At 43.2% G+C, this 17,490-nt stretch overlaps 1 protein-coding gene across 9 annotated transcripts in view; it reads right to left on the reverse strand.

The window, feature by feature from the left end:
- The window catches only part of ZNF236 (zinc finger protein 236), a 151,760-nt gene that overhangs the window by 112,294 nt on the left and 21,976 nt on the right, over window positions 1-17,490 (reverse strand). For 7 of the 9 annotated variants that reach the window (XR_012427043.1, XM_074022201.1, XM_045378094.3 and 4 more), the window contains 2 exons: window positions 14,498-14,640; window positions 12,131-12,295 (listed from right to left, as the gene is read on the reverse strand). The exons of the other annotated variants lie outside the window; for them this stretch is intronic. Coding sequence is in view for 5 of the 7 variants with exons in the window: in XM_045378094.3 (XP_045234029.2) it covers window positions 12,131-12,295; window positions 14,498-14,640 (308 nt within the window). In the remaining 2 variants the exon portion in view is untranslated. The remainder of the gene's footprint in view (window positions 1-12,130; window positions 12,296-14,497; window positions 14,641-17,490) is intronic. 9 annotated transcript variants of the gene reach the window in all.

Genomic DNA, 17,490 nt, shown 5'->3' on the forward strand with positions numbered 1-17,490 from the left:
AAGAAAGTCTTTATTTCACCTTCGTTCTGAAGGACATTTTACCACATATAGAATTTGTAGCCAGGCATGGTGGCTCACACGTGTAATCCCAGGACTTTGGAGGCAGAGGTGGGAGAATCGCTTGAGCCCATGAGTTTGAGACCAGCCTGGGCAACACAGCAAGACTCCATCTCTAATTAAAAAAAAAAAAAAAAAAAAAAAGATTTTGTAATTGATAATTATTTTCTTTCAGCAATTGAAAAATTTTTTGCTATTTTCTTTTAGCTTCCATGGAGGCAGATGAGAAATTCGCTGTCACCTGAATTGGTGTTCTTCTGTAAACAAAAGATCATTTCTCTCTAGTCTCTCACAAGATTTTTTTCTAAGGTTTAGTTTTCAAATGTTTGATTATGATATGCCTTGGTGTGTATTTCTTTGGGTTTATCCTGTTTTGAATTCTTAAATCTGTGAGTTATGACTTTTACCAAATCTAGGTCATTTTCAGCCATTATTTCTTCTAATACATTTCCAGCCCCACACTCTGTCTCCTATCCTTCTGTGATGACCATGATGCAAATGTAGAATTTTCTGTTATTGTCCCCAAGTTCCCTGAGACCTTATTAATTTTTCTAGTTCTTCTCTGTTGCTCAGCCGAGGTCATTCCTGCTGCTCTATCTTCAGGTTCTCCTCTGATTCTCTTCTGTCCTCTCTGGTCCACCAGGGAGCCCTTCTACCGAGTTCTTTAGTTCAATCATGGGATTTTTCAGTTCTATAATTTCACTTTGGTTCTTTCTTCTATTTCTTTCTTCCGTTTTTTCATTTGTTTCAAAACTCATAAAGCATTTTCTTGACAGCTGCTTTAAAGTACTTGTCAGATAATTCCAATGTCCAGGCCCTCTTCATGTTGGTATCGCTCTTTCCTTGTTCCAGTCGGGACTGTGCTGGCTCGTGTCTGTGTCCTGGACACTTTGGGTGTTAAACTGTGGGACCAGTTCTTGGGCTCTCCTTTCACCAGCAGCTGCCCTGTTCAGATGCAGTGTAAGGACCAGCAGCAGTGGAGACCCACTTCGCAGAGCTCCACTGACCCCAGCGGGGAGGAAAGCACAGAGCAGACTTGTCCGTCTTGCACGGTTCCATCTCATCACTGATGGGGAGGGAAGCCCAGCTCCTTACTGGACCCACTGACACACTCTAGAGGGAGAATCAGAACACTGCCTGCTTCTGCTAAGGGAGGATGGGAGGCGGTCTTCCAGACAGACTCTGCCCACACGCTGGGAGGGGAATTCTGGGTGTCTCCTCCCTCTGCCAGGAGAATCCCCCTCCTGGATGCAAAGTTAGCTCCTGCTTGGGCCCAACGGGAAATCGAAGTGCTGCCAGCTCCCAGAGGATGGGGGCAGAATGGGGTAGAAGTTCAATGCTGCACTCGGCTCCGCCAAGCAGCTTTTCAGTTGGCCTTTCACTGGAACTGAATAAATACCATAAAAAGATTTTCTATTCTGTTGGACCAATCTTTTCCCAGTACTGGCTAAGGGAAACCAGCTTTTCTTGGAGTGTTTTTCTTCTCTGCTTGTTGGCAGAAGGCTGCAGGCTTCTTCAACACCCTGTCCAGGTGTCTGGGAGGAAAAAAAGAAACGCAGGCTGGGCGCGGTGGCTCACGCCTGTAATCCCAGGACTTTGGGAGGCCGAGGCGGGCGGATCACGAGGTCAGGAGATCGAGACCATCCTGGCTAACACGGTGAAACCCTGTCTACTAAAAATACAAAAACTAGCCAGACGTGGTGGCGGCGCCTGTAGTCCCAGCTACTCTGGAGGCTGAGGCAGGAGAATTGCTTGAACCTAGGAGGCAGAGCTTGCAGTAATCCGGATGGTGCCACTGCACTCCAGCCTGGGCAACAAGAGAGAAACTCTGTCTCAAAAAAAAAAAAAAAACAAAACAAAACCAGGTTGCTGACGGCCACGTTATTCTAGTCCCTCCAACTGTCCGCCACCTCTGATGCCTTTCAGAGTCGTTCTGTGCCTGCTGGCTGATTATCTCTAACGACAATAAGTGATACGGGGGACCCCTAGGAGAAGGAAGCTGCTCCATCGTCGCTGGGACCTTAGAGGTTATTTTTAAATACAACTGAAGGTCAGAAATTATCCCTCTAGTTACTATTAATATGCCATATTCAAATCAATTAACTGAAAAACCAAACACAAAATGCAAACGCGGCGAGGAATGTATTATTTTGACATATAGGAAAAGACTTATAACTTTGCTCCAATACTGATTCTTCTTTTCTTACGCAATAATAGACTTACTGGTTGAGCACACAGTTAATCAGCTCAGCATTATTTGGGGGCCGCTCCAACCACTAGATCACTGGTGTGATGACTACGTTCTACCCAACTGGATGTAAGCAGGACTGAAATGCATCTTCCGGATCATACCTTTAAAGAGAAGCAGTGCACATTCCTCCTCCCGTTCCCACTGTAAACTATGCGACAGAAGCAAAGAACTCACAGAGATAGCAAATGAAAATGCTAGACAAGCCTGAGGGCAGGGCTGCCCTACCAGCTCTGTACCACATACGCCAGGCTGCCAGGTGAGGCACAGTCACAAATCCTGACCTAAGCGCTGACACAACGGTAGGAAAAAAGAGAGCCAACATATTGTAACATGTTATTATAGAACAAGCACAGTGAGGCCTTTTTCCCCTCTGCTCATGTAAGTCTTGAGCTCAGTATGAGGTTGCTAAGGTCAGGTGGCTGAATATGACAGCCCAACTTCCAGAACCCTTCCTCTGGCAGCACAGACACGCAGTGCCAAGGAAGAAGTGAAGCATCCTCACAGCTCCCTCACCAGCTTCATGCCAGAGTTCAGCAAAGCCTCATCCATGACTCTTCCCTGCTTTCTTCTCCTGTTATCACATGTTAATCAAAGCAGCCTGCTGTGTGCTGAAGGGAGAAACCAGAAGCAGGGGTGAGTAGTAACAGAAATGTAAAGTCAAGCAATTTCAGAAAACACAATATTTCCCAAAGTCTTTTCAAAAAAATTTAAAAAGGAGTCAGAAGCTAAGGAATGTGTAAGTTCTTACAACCACAACAGCGAGAGATGAAGGGAGCTGGAGTTTTACAAACAGAACTGAGGGTTCGGATGAGAGTAGGCTGCACAAAGTTCAGATGATGTGGTCCTACTCAGGACACCACGGCATAACAAAACTACACAACAGCAGAAGCAGGGACTGAAGCGAACAGCAAAGAATGTGAGCACCACTATGGGAAGTGATATGGACAAGAACCTGGCCCGTCTGTGGAAGAGAAAACAGGACGAAGGGAAGGTTTTCAAAATAAGGTATAAATACTTTAGAACATCTGCAAATGACAGATGACAGTTGTTTCTCTTTCCAGTTACGGAGGAAATCACAGTGAATTATTAAAAGGTACATCTGAAGGAACTTCAGGACGGAAAACGGCAAAGCACGCTGTTCTGGTGGCCCCATTAGATGGGTGTAGCCTTAGAGGTAAATCTTTACCCTTCATGTCATCCTCGGGTTGGGCCACCCAGAGCGTGTGGTGTGCACAGACTCTTCAACCACCTTTACCCACCTGTGTCATCCTAACAGAGGATTCACACACACCCCTCCAGTTTAACCTCTCTGCCTAGACCACACGGCTCAACATTTCAGCTCTCCCGCCAACGTTCTCACGGCCCTGACTCCTTTGCTATTCCAGATCACACGCTTCAGAAGCCCTCACCTCCAGGCAAACCACCATCTCCACTCCTCCCAGCGGCTGAGCAGTGGAAAGGAGACCACCCCCCACCGCCCGCCCAGCCCAGACTCCACAACCAGATGGGCTCTCAGCTCCCGGGGCCGCCCACGGATGTGCCCCACTCAGGCTCTGCTCCCATTTCCCAAAATAGGCCTCCCATGCAGATCTCTAGATGCCTCAGGCCACCCCATGTTTTTGGTGAAGACAGTAATGTTTCCATTTCCCAGAGAAACGTGGGGTCTAAGGCCTCAGCCCCAGCCCATGAACTGAGGCACCGCAGTGCACCATGACAAGCTTATGAGGAGGCCCAGGAATAGGTCACACGTTCAAGGAAAACGGCGGTGCTCCATGCTGTCCAATGACACCCAGAAACTAGATTGAGGTACTTCAGTTTCAATAACATCATGTCTTTGTGAAGCTAAGTTTCCGCGGTTGCTGTGGTTAGAGATCAAAGATGGAGTGAAGAATCATGTGGAACAGAAAACTCCAAAATCAATGTGAAAATGATTGCAAATAGGAAACGCAAGGATATAGAGGCTGTGCAGTACCCAACACACCTGGGTTGGTCTTTCAAATAACCATTAAGTTATTAAGACAAATACTTACTAGATCATACAGATCTAACTGGTTAATACACAGACCCTTGGGTTCTGCCTGAAAGTCTATGAAAAACTTCATGAGACACTAAGAAAGCACAGTCTGAGGAAGGCTGGGAACACGTGCGAGACATACCAGGAGCTGCTCCAATTCCGCCTCCACCGGAGCCCTCTCCCCCTTCCTCCTCCACCTGCACCCACCTCCACCGGAGCCCTCTCCCCCTTCCTCCTCCACCTGCACCCGCCTCCACCGGAGCCCTCTCCCCCTTCCTCCTCCACCTGCACCCGCCTCCACCGGAGCCCTCTCCCCCTTCCTCCTCCACCTGCACCCGCCTCCACCGGAGCCCTCTCCCCCTTCCTCCTCCACCTGCACCCGCCTCCACTGGAGCCCTCTCCCCCTTCCTCCTCCACCTGCACCCGCCTCCACTGGAGCCCTCTCCCCCTTCCTCCTCCACCTGCACCCGCCTCCACTGGAGCCCTCTCCCCCTTCCTCCTCCACCTGCACCCGCGTCCACCTGAGCCCTCTCCCCCTTCCTCCTCCACCTGCACCCGCGTCCACCTGAGCCCTCTCCCCCTTCCTCCTCCACCTGCACCCGCCTCCACCGGAGCCCTCTCCCCCTTCCTCCTCCACCTGCACCCGCGTCCACCTGAGCCCTCTCCCCCTTCCTCCTCCACCTGCACCCGCGTCCACCTGAGCCCTCTCCCACTTCTTCCAGGGTCAAAAGAGAAGTCTCTCGTCCGTTCAAAACTAACTGCTCCCTTGTAAAATGTCACTATTTTCCCCTCCAGATAGGGACCTCTGAAAATAGATATTACAGCAATGTTAAACTGTGATCACTGTTTTGTGAAATAAAGAAAACTGTCTGTGTTTTTAGGGGCTACATCCTGAAGTACTTAGTGGTAAAATAATGTGAAATCTGTAGCTTACTCGAAAATTGTTCAAAAAAGGGAGAAGGGGGGAGGTGAGATCTGACAAATTTATCAATTGGTGAGTCCAGGAAAAGGTTATACAAATATCCATTGTACTATTATTTCAAATCTTCACTTCGGAATTTTTCAAAATAAAAAGCTAGGTGAATATGCCATCACTACACACTATGAAAACAAATAAATGATACAAGGGTGATTTTTTTAAAAAACTGCGCATATGCTAGTTGCGAACAACACAGAATCAAAAACTTATTACTCAATTATTATGTGTAGATGAGGCTGCATAGAGAATCAGGAAGGATGGCAGGGAAAACTAACACACACAAATGCAACGCCGTCCTACAGGCAAGTAACACACAACATATGGCCAAAACACCTCCCTACACAGTATCATTAGGATCTTAAAATACTTAAGAAATGTAAAAAGTGTACTGAATCCATAGTAATCAAACATCACTGATGTTTTCACATTTCGTGTTCTCATAAAGATTGAACATTATAAACATGTTCAGTTCTCCCCTGAATCTAAATATTTAGTACAATAAAAATACCAGCCTATATTTAACTATATAAAATTCTAAATTTTACATGTTATGATAAGCCAGAAAAAGAAAATAATATACAAACATTTGCTTCTCATTACAAAGAGAGACAAAGCAGAGATACACTAGAAAAACAGGAAGGCAGCCCAGGAAAGGCCGAGGCGAGTGGGCGGCCAAGGGTGCAGGAGACAGGCTCTCCTCCAAATGTACCTGCCTATGTTGACTTTTAACAGTTGGTTAATATCCACATATTCAAAAACTAAACACCGAGCCTTCCACTCTCCTCTGCTTTGAACTGTGTCTTTTGGTCAGATAATGTAACCTGAAGGAGGGCGGTTAACTGAGGGCCTGGAATCATAAGAATGGGAAGGGAGAGGTCCTACATGGCAGCAAACTGAAGCAGGTGACCCTGCTGACTTCACAAAACCACAGCAGAGGAGGAAGACCATATTTAATTATGCCTGCCATCTAAAGCAGGGTCGGGTGGCTGGCTTGACATATGTGGACATCCTGAGGGCTGTTGGATAGGAAGACCATGGGGGTCCCGGTGGAGCAGACGGCTCCTTCAGAGCAGCCAGGATGAGAGAGTGAGTGATGATGCTGGTGCTGGCAGGCGCCGGGTCCTGGGAGAGAAGGAGCCCACATAGGAACTGGGGGAAGGCCCTGCGAGAGGAGCCCACACAGGAACTATGGGGAGGCGGGGAGGTCCTGTGAGAGAAGGAGCCCACATAGGAACTGGGGGGAGGTGGGGAGGCCCTGCGAGAGAAGGAGTCCACATAGGAACTGGGGGGACTTGGGGAGTCCCTGCAAGAGAAGGGGTCCACGTGGGAACTAGGGGTAGGCGGGGAGGCCCCACAGGGATAGGCTACACTGCAGGATCAGTGTGGACGCATGCCTTCCATGCGAGTTCTGCTCTGCATGTGTAAGGATCTGTACCAGGCAGATCCGTGTGGGATGTTCCAGACGTGTGGGATATTTTAGAAAATAATTTTAGAATTGGGAAGCATTTCTAATCAAGCCACAAGAACCAGAATCTATAAATGAACAGATTGAAAATTTGAGTCCATCACAATTTAAAAATTTCTGCCAGGAAGAGAAAAATAACGAAACCAGAAAGCAAGAAAGAATTCTGTCATGCAAGGCAGAAAAACCTAACTTTCCAGGAATGTAAATACTTTACACAAGTCTGCAAGAATAAGACCAATAATCCCCACACATCCACCTTGCAAAAAATTGCTTAATTAAAATTAAAAAAAATTATTCATGGTTAATAAACATGGAAAGATGCTAAGCTGCACTCATAATTAAAGAAATATAAATTAAAACAAAAACATACCATCTTTAAATTACCAGATTGGAGGAGACAACTTTTACAACAGAGTATTGAAAACGATATGGCCGGCTGGGTACAGTGGCTCACGGCTGTAATCTCAGCACTTTGGGAGGCCGAGGCAGGTGGATCACCTGAGGTCAGGAATTCGAGACCAGCCTGGCCAACGTGGCAAGGCCCCATCTCTACTAAAAATACAAAAATTAGTCGGGCATGGTGGCAGGCGCCTGCAATTCCAGCTACTCAGGAGGCTAAGGCAGAAGAATCGCTTGAACCCGGGAGGCAGAGGTTGCAGTGGGTTAAGATTGTGCCACTGCACTCTAGCCTAGACAACAGTGCAAAACTCTGTCTCAAAAAAAAAAAAAAAAAAAAAAGCAAGAAAATGGGCTGGGCACAGTGGCTCACGCCTGTAATCCAACCACTACTTGACACCAGGAGTTCAAGAGCAGCCTGGACAACATGGTGAGACCCGATTTCTATTTTTTTTAAGTAATAAATTTTTTTAAAGAGAAAGAAAATGGTATGAAGAAATGAGCAATTTTATATACCATTTATTGGCTGGAGGATAAACTGATAAAATCTCTTTGGAAAACAATCTGACAATATCAAAATTTTGAATTCACATATCCTTTGACCTAACAACTCCATTTCCAGGAATAGACCTCACATTTCTATTAACCCAGGGTTTCCTGAACCTCACACTACTGATGTTCTGGGCCAGGTCACTCGTAGCAATGGAGGCTGTGCTGGGCACTGCAGGGTGTTCGGCCGCATCCTCTACTCATGAGATAACAGAAGCACCCCACCCACGCCCAGCCCCACAAGAGTGATAACCAAATGTCCTCTGGGATACCACACTACCCATCCTGAGAAAGAGGATACCACACTACCCATCCTGAGAAAGAGGATACCACACTACCCATCCTGAGAACTCAAACATGGACAGAAATATTTGCTCACCATAGCTTTGTCTGGAAAAGGCTGGAAATGACCTACATACCTAACAGCAGTGACTTGCTCATCATGACACACATATAAACAATATAATACCATGCATCTGTTAAAAAGAAAGCGACAGCTCTCCGATTAACAGATGTGGAATTACACTTAAGATACACAGTTAACTGATGAAAAGGCACAGAATATTATGAGTTGACTAATAAGGGTATAGAGGAGATTTGTATAGGCATCAAATGTCCCTGGAAGGATACAGAAGAAACTGCTAATGAAAGTTGTTTCTGAGGAGCAAAACTGGAACTTAGGAACCCAAAGGAGATGTAACTTTTTGCTCTCTATAACCTTCTCTACTGTTTGATTTCTTACTGTGTGCACGTAGGACTTATTTCAAAATATATTAATACACCATTTAATACATTTTCTGCTTTTAAGAAATTAAACTGGCCGGGCACAGTGGCTCATACCTGTAATCCCAGCACTCTGGGAGGCTGAGGTAGGCAGATCAGTTGAGGTCAGGAGTTCAAAACAAGCCTGGCCAACATGGCGAAACCCCATCTCTATTAAAAATACAAAAATTAGCTGGATATGGTGGGGTGCCTGTAATCCCAGCTACTCGGGAGGCTGAGGCAGGAGAATCGCTTGAACCTGGGAGGCGGAGGCTGCCATGAGCCGAGATCACGCCACTGTACTACAACCTGGGGGATAGAACGTGACTCCTCCCCCCAAAAATAAAAATAAAAATATAAATATAAATATAGCCATTTGTGAATAGCACTATCGATGAGTGAGACAGGCATTCCTAAACTCTGCAAGAGAAGGTGTTAAATTGGCATGTACTTTCTAGAATGTCGTATGGCATTCTATAAAGAACTTGGGAGAAAAAAGTCTTATTTATTAGTTCAATTAATCTAACTGTAGGAATCTATCCTAAGGAAAGAATTAAAGATGCATAAGAAGATTCATATGCAAAGATGTATTACTTATAATATTAAAAAATATAAACAATGTAAATGTTAAACAATGATGAAAATTATTACATTTTATTATGCTAAATCCAGATGCTGAGGACTTTTTTTTGTAGTGACAGTCTATGTTGCCCAGGCTAGTCTCAAACTCCTGAGCTCAAGTGCCTCGGCCTCCCAAAGTGCTGGGATTACAAGCATGAGCTGCCACACCTGCCCAAGATACTGCAGATTTTAATAATTTAAAATATTAATATTTGATAATCAGTGATAACTTTGATGATGAGTCAAAAGAGGGAGTATGTATTTACAATATGGTATGGAAAAAGGTAGGTTACAAAAGTAATCTGTGTAATGACATAATCCTATTTTTGTATTTAAAAAACTATTTTAAACATAAACTATTAAGAAAAGCATGTTATAGAAAAAAAGTTTGAAATACCACAAATGTATTCTCTCCACATAGTATGTTTTCTTTCTTATAATTTTTTTAACTAACTGATTTTTAAATTGATAAGTAAAACTGTACATATTATTTATGGTGTACCACATGATGTTTTGGTATATGTTGTGGAATGACTAAATCCACCTATTTTACATGCGTTATCTCACATACATATTTCTTGGGGAGAGAACACTTAAAATCTACTCTCACAGCAATTTTCTTCTTCTTCTTCTTCTTCTTTTTTTTTTTTTAAAGACAAAGTCTTGCTCTGTTGCCCAGGCTGGAGTGCAGTAGCATGATCTCAGCTCAATGCAACCTCCACCTCCTGGGTTCAAGTGGTTCTCCCACCTCAGTCTCCTGAGTAGCTGGGATTATAGGTGCCTGCCACCATGCCTGGCTAATTTTTGTATTTTTAGTAGAGACAGGGTTTCGTCATGTTGGCAAGGCTGGTCTTGAACTCCTGACCTCAAGTGATCTGCCCACCTCCACCTCCCAAAGTGCTGGGATTACAGACGTGAGCCACTGTGTCCAGCCAGTAATTTTCAAACATACAATGTATTCTTACTAATGTAGTCCCCATGATGTACAACAGATCTCTTGAACTTACTCCTCCCATCTAACTGAAATATTGTGGCCTTTGACCAACATCTCCCCAATGCCCCCATCCCCCAGCCTCTGGTAACCACCACTTTGCTGTTTCTATGTGTTCAGCTTTGTTAAAGTCCACTATGGGTGCTTTTAATGTTACCTTTTTTACTAATTTTTTTCCAAAATAAATATGCGTTACTTGTATTATAAGATTTTAAGAGATAAAAATAAGTTACTTTAAAATAAAAATTAGGCCGGGCACAGTGGCTCATGCCTGTATTCTCAGCACTTTGGGAGGCCAAGGTGGGCAGATAACGAGGTCAAGAGATTGAGACCGTTCTGGCCAACATGGTGAAATCCCGTCTCTACTAAAAGTACAAAAATCAGCTGGGTGTGGTGGCACGCACCTGTAGTCCCAGCTACTCAGGAGGCTGAGGCAGGAGGATTGCTTGAACCCAGGAGGCGGAGATTGCAGTGAGCCGAGATTGTGCCACTGCACTCCAGCCTGGCAACAGAGCAAGACTCCATCTCAAAAAATAAATAAATAAATAAATAAAATAAAAATTAAAGACATTGATAAAAACAGGACCCAAAATCATGTAGAAAGTATGAAGTCAGGCCAGGCACAGTGGCTCACACCTGTAATCCCAGCATTTTGGGAGGCCATGGCAGGTGGATCACCTGAGGTCAGGAGTTCAAGACCAGCTTGGCGAACCTGGCAAAACCCCCATCTCTACTAAAAATACAAAAATTAGCCAGGCGTGGTGGCAGGCGCCTGTAATCCCAGCTACTTGGGAGGCTGTGGCAGGAGAATCGCTTGAACCTGGGAGGCGGAGGTTGAAGTGAGCTAAGATGGTGCCATTGCACTCCAGCCTGGGCAACAAAAGCAAAACTCCATCTCAAAAAAAACAAAGTGTGAAGTCAGCTTTCATGATGTAAATTTTATAATGTACTCCCTGATTTATGATGGGATTACATCCTGATAAACCCATGGTGAACTGAAAATATCACAAGCCAAAAGCGTGTGGCTGACAGGGAGTTGCAGTTCGCTGCCTCTGCCTAACAGCACAAGAGAAGTAAGGTTTCTAAGAAATGTGTTTGCTTTCACACCACCGTAAAGTAAAAAAAACATTAAGTCTAAACCATCTTCAGTCAGGGATCGTCTGAATATGCAATTTCAATACTGTGTTTTTCTGTGTCAGGAAGAAAATATACCAAATAGTTATCAATAATTATCTCCGAGTTAGAGATGACTTTCTCCTTTAACTTTTTGTATCTTCCTAATTTTTTACAGTAATAATGCAAAGGGGGAGTCTAGAGAAGCTTTTCTTGTTTTTTGTTTTTGTTTTGTAGAGATGGGGTCTCACTATGTTGTCCAGGCTGGTTTCAAACTCCTGGCCACAAGCAATTTTCCTATCTCAGCTTCCCAAAAGCTGGGTTAACGGGCATGAGCCACTGCACCTAACCAAGGAGGAGCATATTTTTTAAGCAACAGCCATAGGCACTTTAGATTCAACCCCCAACCCAGCACTGTGGCCTGTCATCCTTAAAGCTGTCCTAGACATCGGGCCTGTGGAGCTCCCAGGAGTGGTCACTTTGGTGTATAAGCTGCTTGGGGCCATCATGAAATGATTCTCTTCCCTCAGATTCTCAAAGGTCAGAGGACCCAGGAGCAAGCAAGGAGATTCTACCATGTTCAGAAGCAGAAAAGTTACTTTTGGCCACGGCAGAATCATATAAAAGTTAGTTTGTGTTTACAAAGAGGGGGGTGAGGTGCCAGGAAGAGCCTCTGCCAGCCAATGTGGATATATTTTGATCCTTCAAATACACTACACATTAAAATGTCTCTACCCTAAGGCATTGACAGGGCCAGAAAATAAAATGTTTTATCAGTCAACTGGCGTCAAGGCAAATCTAATGACAATTCGCTCCTTGAAATCTACACAAAAGGCTTTTAAAACGAGTTTATACCTAAAATCCTCCTCACTCATGATCAGATGTATTTTAACAATCAGTTAACAAAGTATATGCAAAATGATGACGATTACCTCTTCCTTTTCATGTAGCATAATATGCGCTTTGAGACTAGCCACTCTGGAGAATTTCTTGTTACACACAGGGCAGGTAGGATCTTCCCCGCTGTGAGTGCATTTATGAAGTGTCAGGTTGAATTCAACATTAAATGTTTGGGGGCACTGGTCACATCGATGTGGCTATTTGGAGAGAAAAGTGAAGAAGCCACTGAAATACAATCTTTTCACAGATGCTTGTTCAATAAATGTTATGAAAATATTAACAAGTACCATAATGTACAGACAATCTACAGAAACTTCTGAAGTCTCCTCTGGCCCTTAAGTCAATAAATCCAAAATAAACACAGTCAAGCACCTGATAGAATTACTGAGAGGATTATAAGGATGAAAACACATACATACGCGTAGGAAATATTTCTAGTAAGAAATGCTGTATATAAGCTGTTTTCTTTCAACGAGTGTAAGTGTTTGACAATGAAACACCTTTCAAAGATAACCTTTAAAACATGTTATTAAAACATACTTCTGTGCCCAGGCACAGTGGCTCACGCCTGTAATCCCAGCACTTTGGGAGGCCAAGGCGGGCAGACCACTTGAGCTTAAGAGTTCGAGACCAGCCTGGCCAACGTGGTGAAACCCCATCTCTACTAAAAATACAAAAATTAGCCAGGTATGGTGGCGGGCGCCTATAGTCCCAGCTACTTGGGAGGCTGAGGCAAGAGAATCGCTTGAACCTGGGAGGCCAAGGTTGCACCACTGCACTCCAGCCTGGGCGACAGAGCAAGACTCCGTCTCAAAAAAAAAAAAAAAAAAAGTTTCTTTCTCCATGTGTTTGCATGACATGGGTTTCTGTTGAATGTCTAAATATGCATGCTTACATTTGCCATTTGTAAGGGTGTATGGATACTGGTGTTAAATGAACACACAGAGAAAGAAACATATTCTAATAATGTATTCTCAGTGTTTGCTTCCAAACATTTTCTCTGTTAAACTTTTCTAATTCATTGAAATAATAGAGTTCATGATGAATCTTTTAAAAAAAAAAACTGCATATAAATTTATTGGATTGTAGTCTGAAAAATTTCAACTCATTAAGTTGGATTTTTCCCATTTCTGACCAACTACACTATTATAAACAAAATCACTGCAAGCAGGCTGGGGGCGGTGGCTCACGCCTGTAATCCCAGCATTTTGGGAGGCCGAGGTGGGTGGATCGCCCTGAGGTCAGGAGTTTGAGACCAATCTGGCCAACATGGCGAAAGCCCGTCTCTACTAAAAATATAAAAATGAGCCAGGTGTGGTGGCACGTGCCTGTAATCCCAGCTACTTGGGAAGCTGAGGCAGGAGAATTGCTTGAACCTGGGAGAAGGAGGTTGCAGTGAGCCAAGATGGTGCCACTCTCCAGTCCAGGCGACAGAGTGAAACTCCATCTCAAAAAAAAAAAAAAAAAATACTTCAAGTAAAATAATCATACAAAATTTTACTAGATTTTAACAGAGTTGCTTATCTAGGTCTAAGATTTTCCCAAAATGGAAAGTATTCTTCTATTCAATTGTAAAAAGATAATCACTGGTATTTCTTGGTATTTCTCTCTGAAGTGACAAGATCCTAATGAGGAATAAGTCAGTATCTTCAGATTGTCAAACCTGAGAAAATAATACTGGTGCATACTGGTATATTATATTTATATATTATCATAGCTATAGCAGCACCATTTGTCCTGAAAGTCAAGCCTGAGACGGTCATATCCCGTTCTCTAAAGGAGGTCCCTGGTGTTTTTCTGGTCTCAAATGGCTCACTAGCTTACATGCTCCTACCTAGAGAAAAGTTGACAATCACTTTTTTAATTATAGTTTTAACTGCCACTTTCCATCTATCAGGCAAATCATTCCATTAAGGCACTAAAATTCTTGACATATCCCACAAGAGGTACTGCAAAAAAGAGTTCAAATTTCTATTTAAGATAGTACTTAATATTTGCTCCCTCCTGAAATACAACCTAAAACATCTATAATACCATTTTTAAATGCAAGATCACTTAAAGATAAAACTCTCCATTGCAGAAAAATACTTCCAAACACACCACTTCTATGTTCAGTCATACAGGAAATTGAAACTACTTTTAAAAAGTCGTATTTTTTAAATAATTATTTGTCCACAAATAAATAACTTCAATATACAAATTCACCAGGACAAGCTCTCACTCTCTCGTCTTACCAAATAAATTCTAACTTTTAAAAAGACCAAAATATTTCTTTGTACAACATAAAATGTTCTACTATTTAGGAACCTAAATTAAAAGTTTTGATTTTACTTGTTCATTTTTACAATACCTCCAGTTTCAACGCTCACATTCCTGACATCACCTTTGAAAATACATACCTTGTCATTTCGCTCGTGATCCCTCATGTGGCGTTGAAACTGGGATTCTTTTGGAAAAGATAGTAGACAGATTTCACATTTATGGAAGTTTGGAACTTGATAGGCATAATTAGTGTTCTCCGCATTCAATGTTAAAACTCCATCTATAAAATTGCATAAGTATAGACAATAAATACCAGTTGTTATTTTTATCACATAAATAAAACCAAATTATTGGTTATTGTTTAAAAACAAAATTTTATCAGAGATTTATGAGAGATTTAGATGAAATTAATGATATACTGAATTTTTTAAATTGACATGTTTTAAAGTTAGAAATGAGAAACTTTGAGATGACTAAGATATGGGACAACAGAATTCTAAATACTTATTGGTGGGCTTTTCAGAAGCTTAAACTAAATTCCTGAGGCTTCACAGTCACACACACCAAAACACACAAAAGCCATAATGATGCTTCTTAAACCATGTGAACCTACTGAATAGTGTTTCAAAGTCACTACAAACCACTGACACATTTCACCTCCAAATCACTTTAAGATTCTATCAATAATACACATTGTTTCTTAAATCACTCAGTAAACAAAACTCTAGTAGAAATATTAAAGCCTTTAAATGCTAATTCACAAACTCAATGTCTCTCAAAACTGCTGCAAAACCAGATTAAGTCAAAAAGAAAAACTGCCACGTGCAGTGGCTCATGCCTTTTATTTCAGCACTTCGGGAAGACAAGGGCAGGAGAATTGTTTGAGGCCTGGAGTTCAAGATCAGCCTGAGCAACACAGTGAGACTCCATCTCTACTAAAATTAGCTAGGCATGGCGGCACGTACCTGTAATCCTACCTATTCGGGAGGCTAAGGGGGAAGGATCTCTTGAGACCAAGAGTTTCAAGCTGTAGTGACCTATGATTGTACCACTGCACCCCAGCCTGGGCCACAGAGCAAGACCCTGTCTCTTAAAAATAAAACCTTTGCTCTCTCATATATAGACATGGCTTAGGAGTTTCAGGAAGACAAGAGATTGCAATGCCTCAGACAATCCTCAATTTTCACAAAGAGTTTCTATAAACCCACCCAGGTGAAATGATTTTAACTTAAAAAGTATTTTCGGCCAGATGGGTTGGCTCACGCCTGTAATCCCAACACTTTGAGAGGCCGAGGCAGGCGGATCACGAGGTCAGGAGATTGAGACCATCCTGGCTAACAAGGTGAAACCCCATCTCTACGAAAAATACAAAAAATTAGCTGGGCATGGTGGCGGGCACCTGGTTCCAGCTACTTGGGAGGCCGAGGCAGGAGAATGGTGTGAACCCGGGAGGCGGAGCTTGCAGTGAGCCGAGATCACGCCACTGCACTCCAGCCTGGGGGACAGAGCGAGACTCCATCTCAAAAAAAAAAAAAAAAAAAAAGTATTTTCAAGTAAGACTATATACAACAAATAACATACTACAGGATAATCACAAAACTCGTCTAAAATGCCATAAAATAAAGATGCCCTAAAGCTCTACAATTTTTTAAAATAAATATACTTCAAGTATTATAATTTGGACATAAATATGTAATATACTTTGCTATGTGAAGACCAGAAATACGGTGCACACAGCTACTTGTATCAAATTTGATCCAAAAATATTAGACTTCAGAAATTTGGGAGTAGAGTACGGGGTAAGCTGAAGAACCAAGTAGCTCAGGAAAGCCCCTTGTTCTCACGAGTCTGTGTGGTAAACACAGGCACTCAAAATGTTCTATAGACCTTGAAATCTTTGTTTTGAGAAAACAGCCTGCAGTTCCCATTTCTGCCAAAAGTCTCCTGGTGGAAGGTTGAGTCTGCCTTGTAGCAAGGACCTGGAGATTCCAAAGGACAGGAGGCAGGTGAAGCCCACGTGGGAGGGGCCCAGAGACAGGGTGGAGGAAGTCAGCAACAGCTGCAAACATTATTCTGGCAGAACCTTGAGAAAAGGCAAATTCTGGCTTCAAGAAATACAACGCAATTCAAAAGACTGCAATTTCATACATAAAAAGTGCGTCTACTAAGAAAAAGATACGCATAATTTTTATTCCATTTATTCTTAACTATATTCACATCCTGTTCAAAGACCATACTTTCAAAATTTCTACACTAAAACTAATAGTAAATGTTTTATGACTTCCCAGGCCCAAATAAAATGATTGTTGGGGCCAGGCATGCTGGCTCACGCCTGTAATCCCAACACTTTGGGAGGCCAAGGCAGGCGGATCACGAGGTGAGCAGATCAAGACCATCCTGGCTAACATGGTGAAACCCCTTCTCTACTAAAAATACAAAAAAAACCCAACCAGCTGGTGGTGGCGGGCGCCTGTAGTCCCAGCTACTCAGGAGGCTGAGGCAGGAGAATGGCATGAACCCGGGAGGCGGGGCTTGCAGTGAGCTGAGATTGTACCACTGCACTCCAGCCTGGGTGACAGAGCGAGAACCCGTCTCAAAAAAAAAATTAATAAATAAAAATAAAATAAAATAAAACGATTGTTGGGACCATAGCAATTGATATACAATCCCCTTGGAAAACTGTGTAATATGGTAAGAAATAGTTTCGAGGTTAGGAAGAGACAAATAAAATGTCTGTTGAAAATTGTTTTTTTTTTTTAGACAGAGTCTCGCTCTGTCGCCCAGGCTGGAGTGCAGTGGCTGGATCTCAGCTCACTGCAAGCTCTGCCTCTCGGGTTCACGCCATTCTCCTGCTTCAGCCTCCTGAGTAGCTGGGACTACAGGTGCCCACCACCACGCCTGGCTAATTTTTTGCATTTTTTAGTAGAGACGGGGTTTCACCGTGTTAGCCAGGATGGTCTTGATCTCCCGACCTCGTGATCTGCCCGTCTCAGCCTCCCAAAGTGCTGGGATTACAGGCTTGAGCCACCGCACCCGGCTGAAAACTGGATTTCAAGAACACAGTTACAAGTGTTTTAACCTAAAGGCTGAGTACATTAATAAAAGAGTTCCTCAACTTAATTTCTGAAAT

The sequence above is a fragment of the Macaca fascicularis genome, chromosome 18, assembly GCF_037993035.2.
Source record: "Macaca fascicularis isolate 582-1 chromosome 18, T2T-MFA8v1.1".
Classification (NCBI taxonomy): Eukaryota; Metazoa; Chordata; class Mammalia; order Primates; family Cercopithecidae; genus Macaca; species Macaca fascicularis.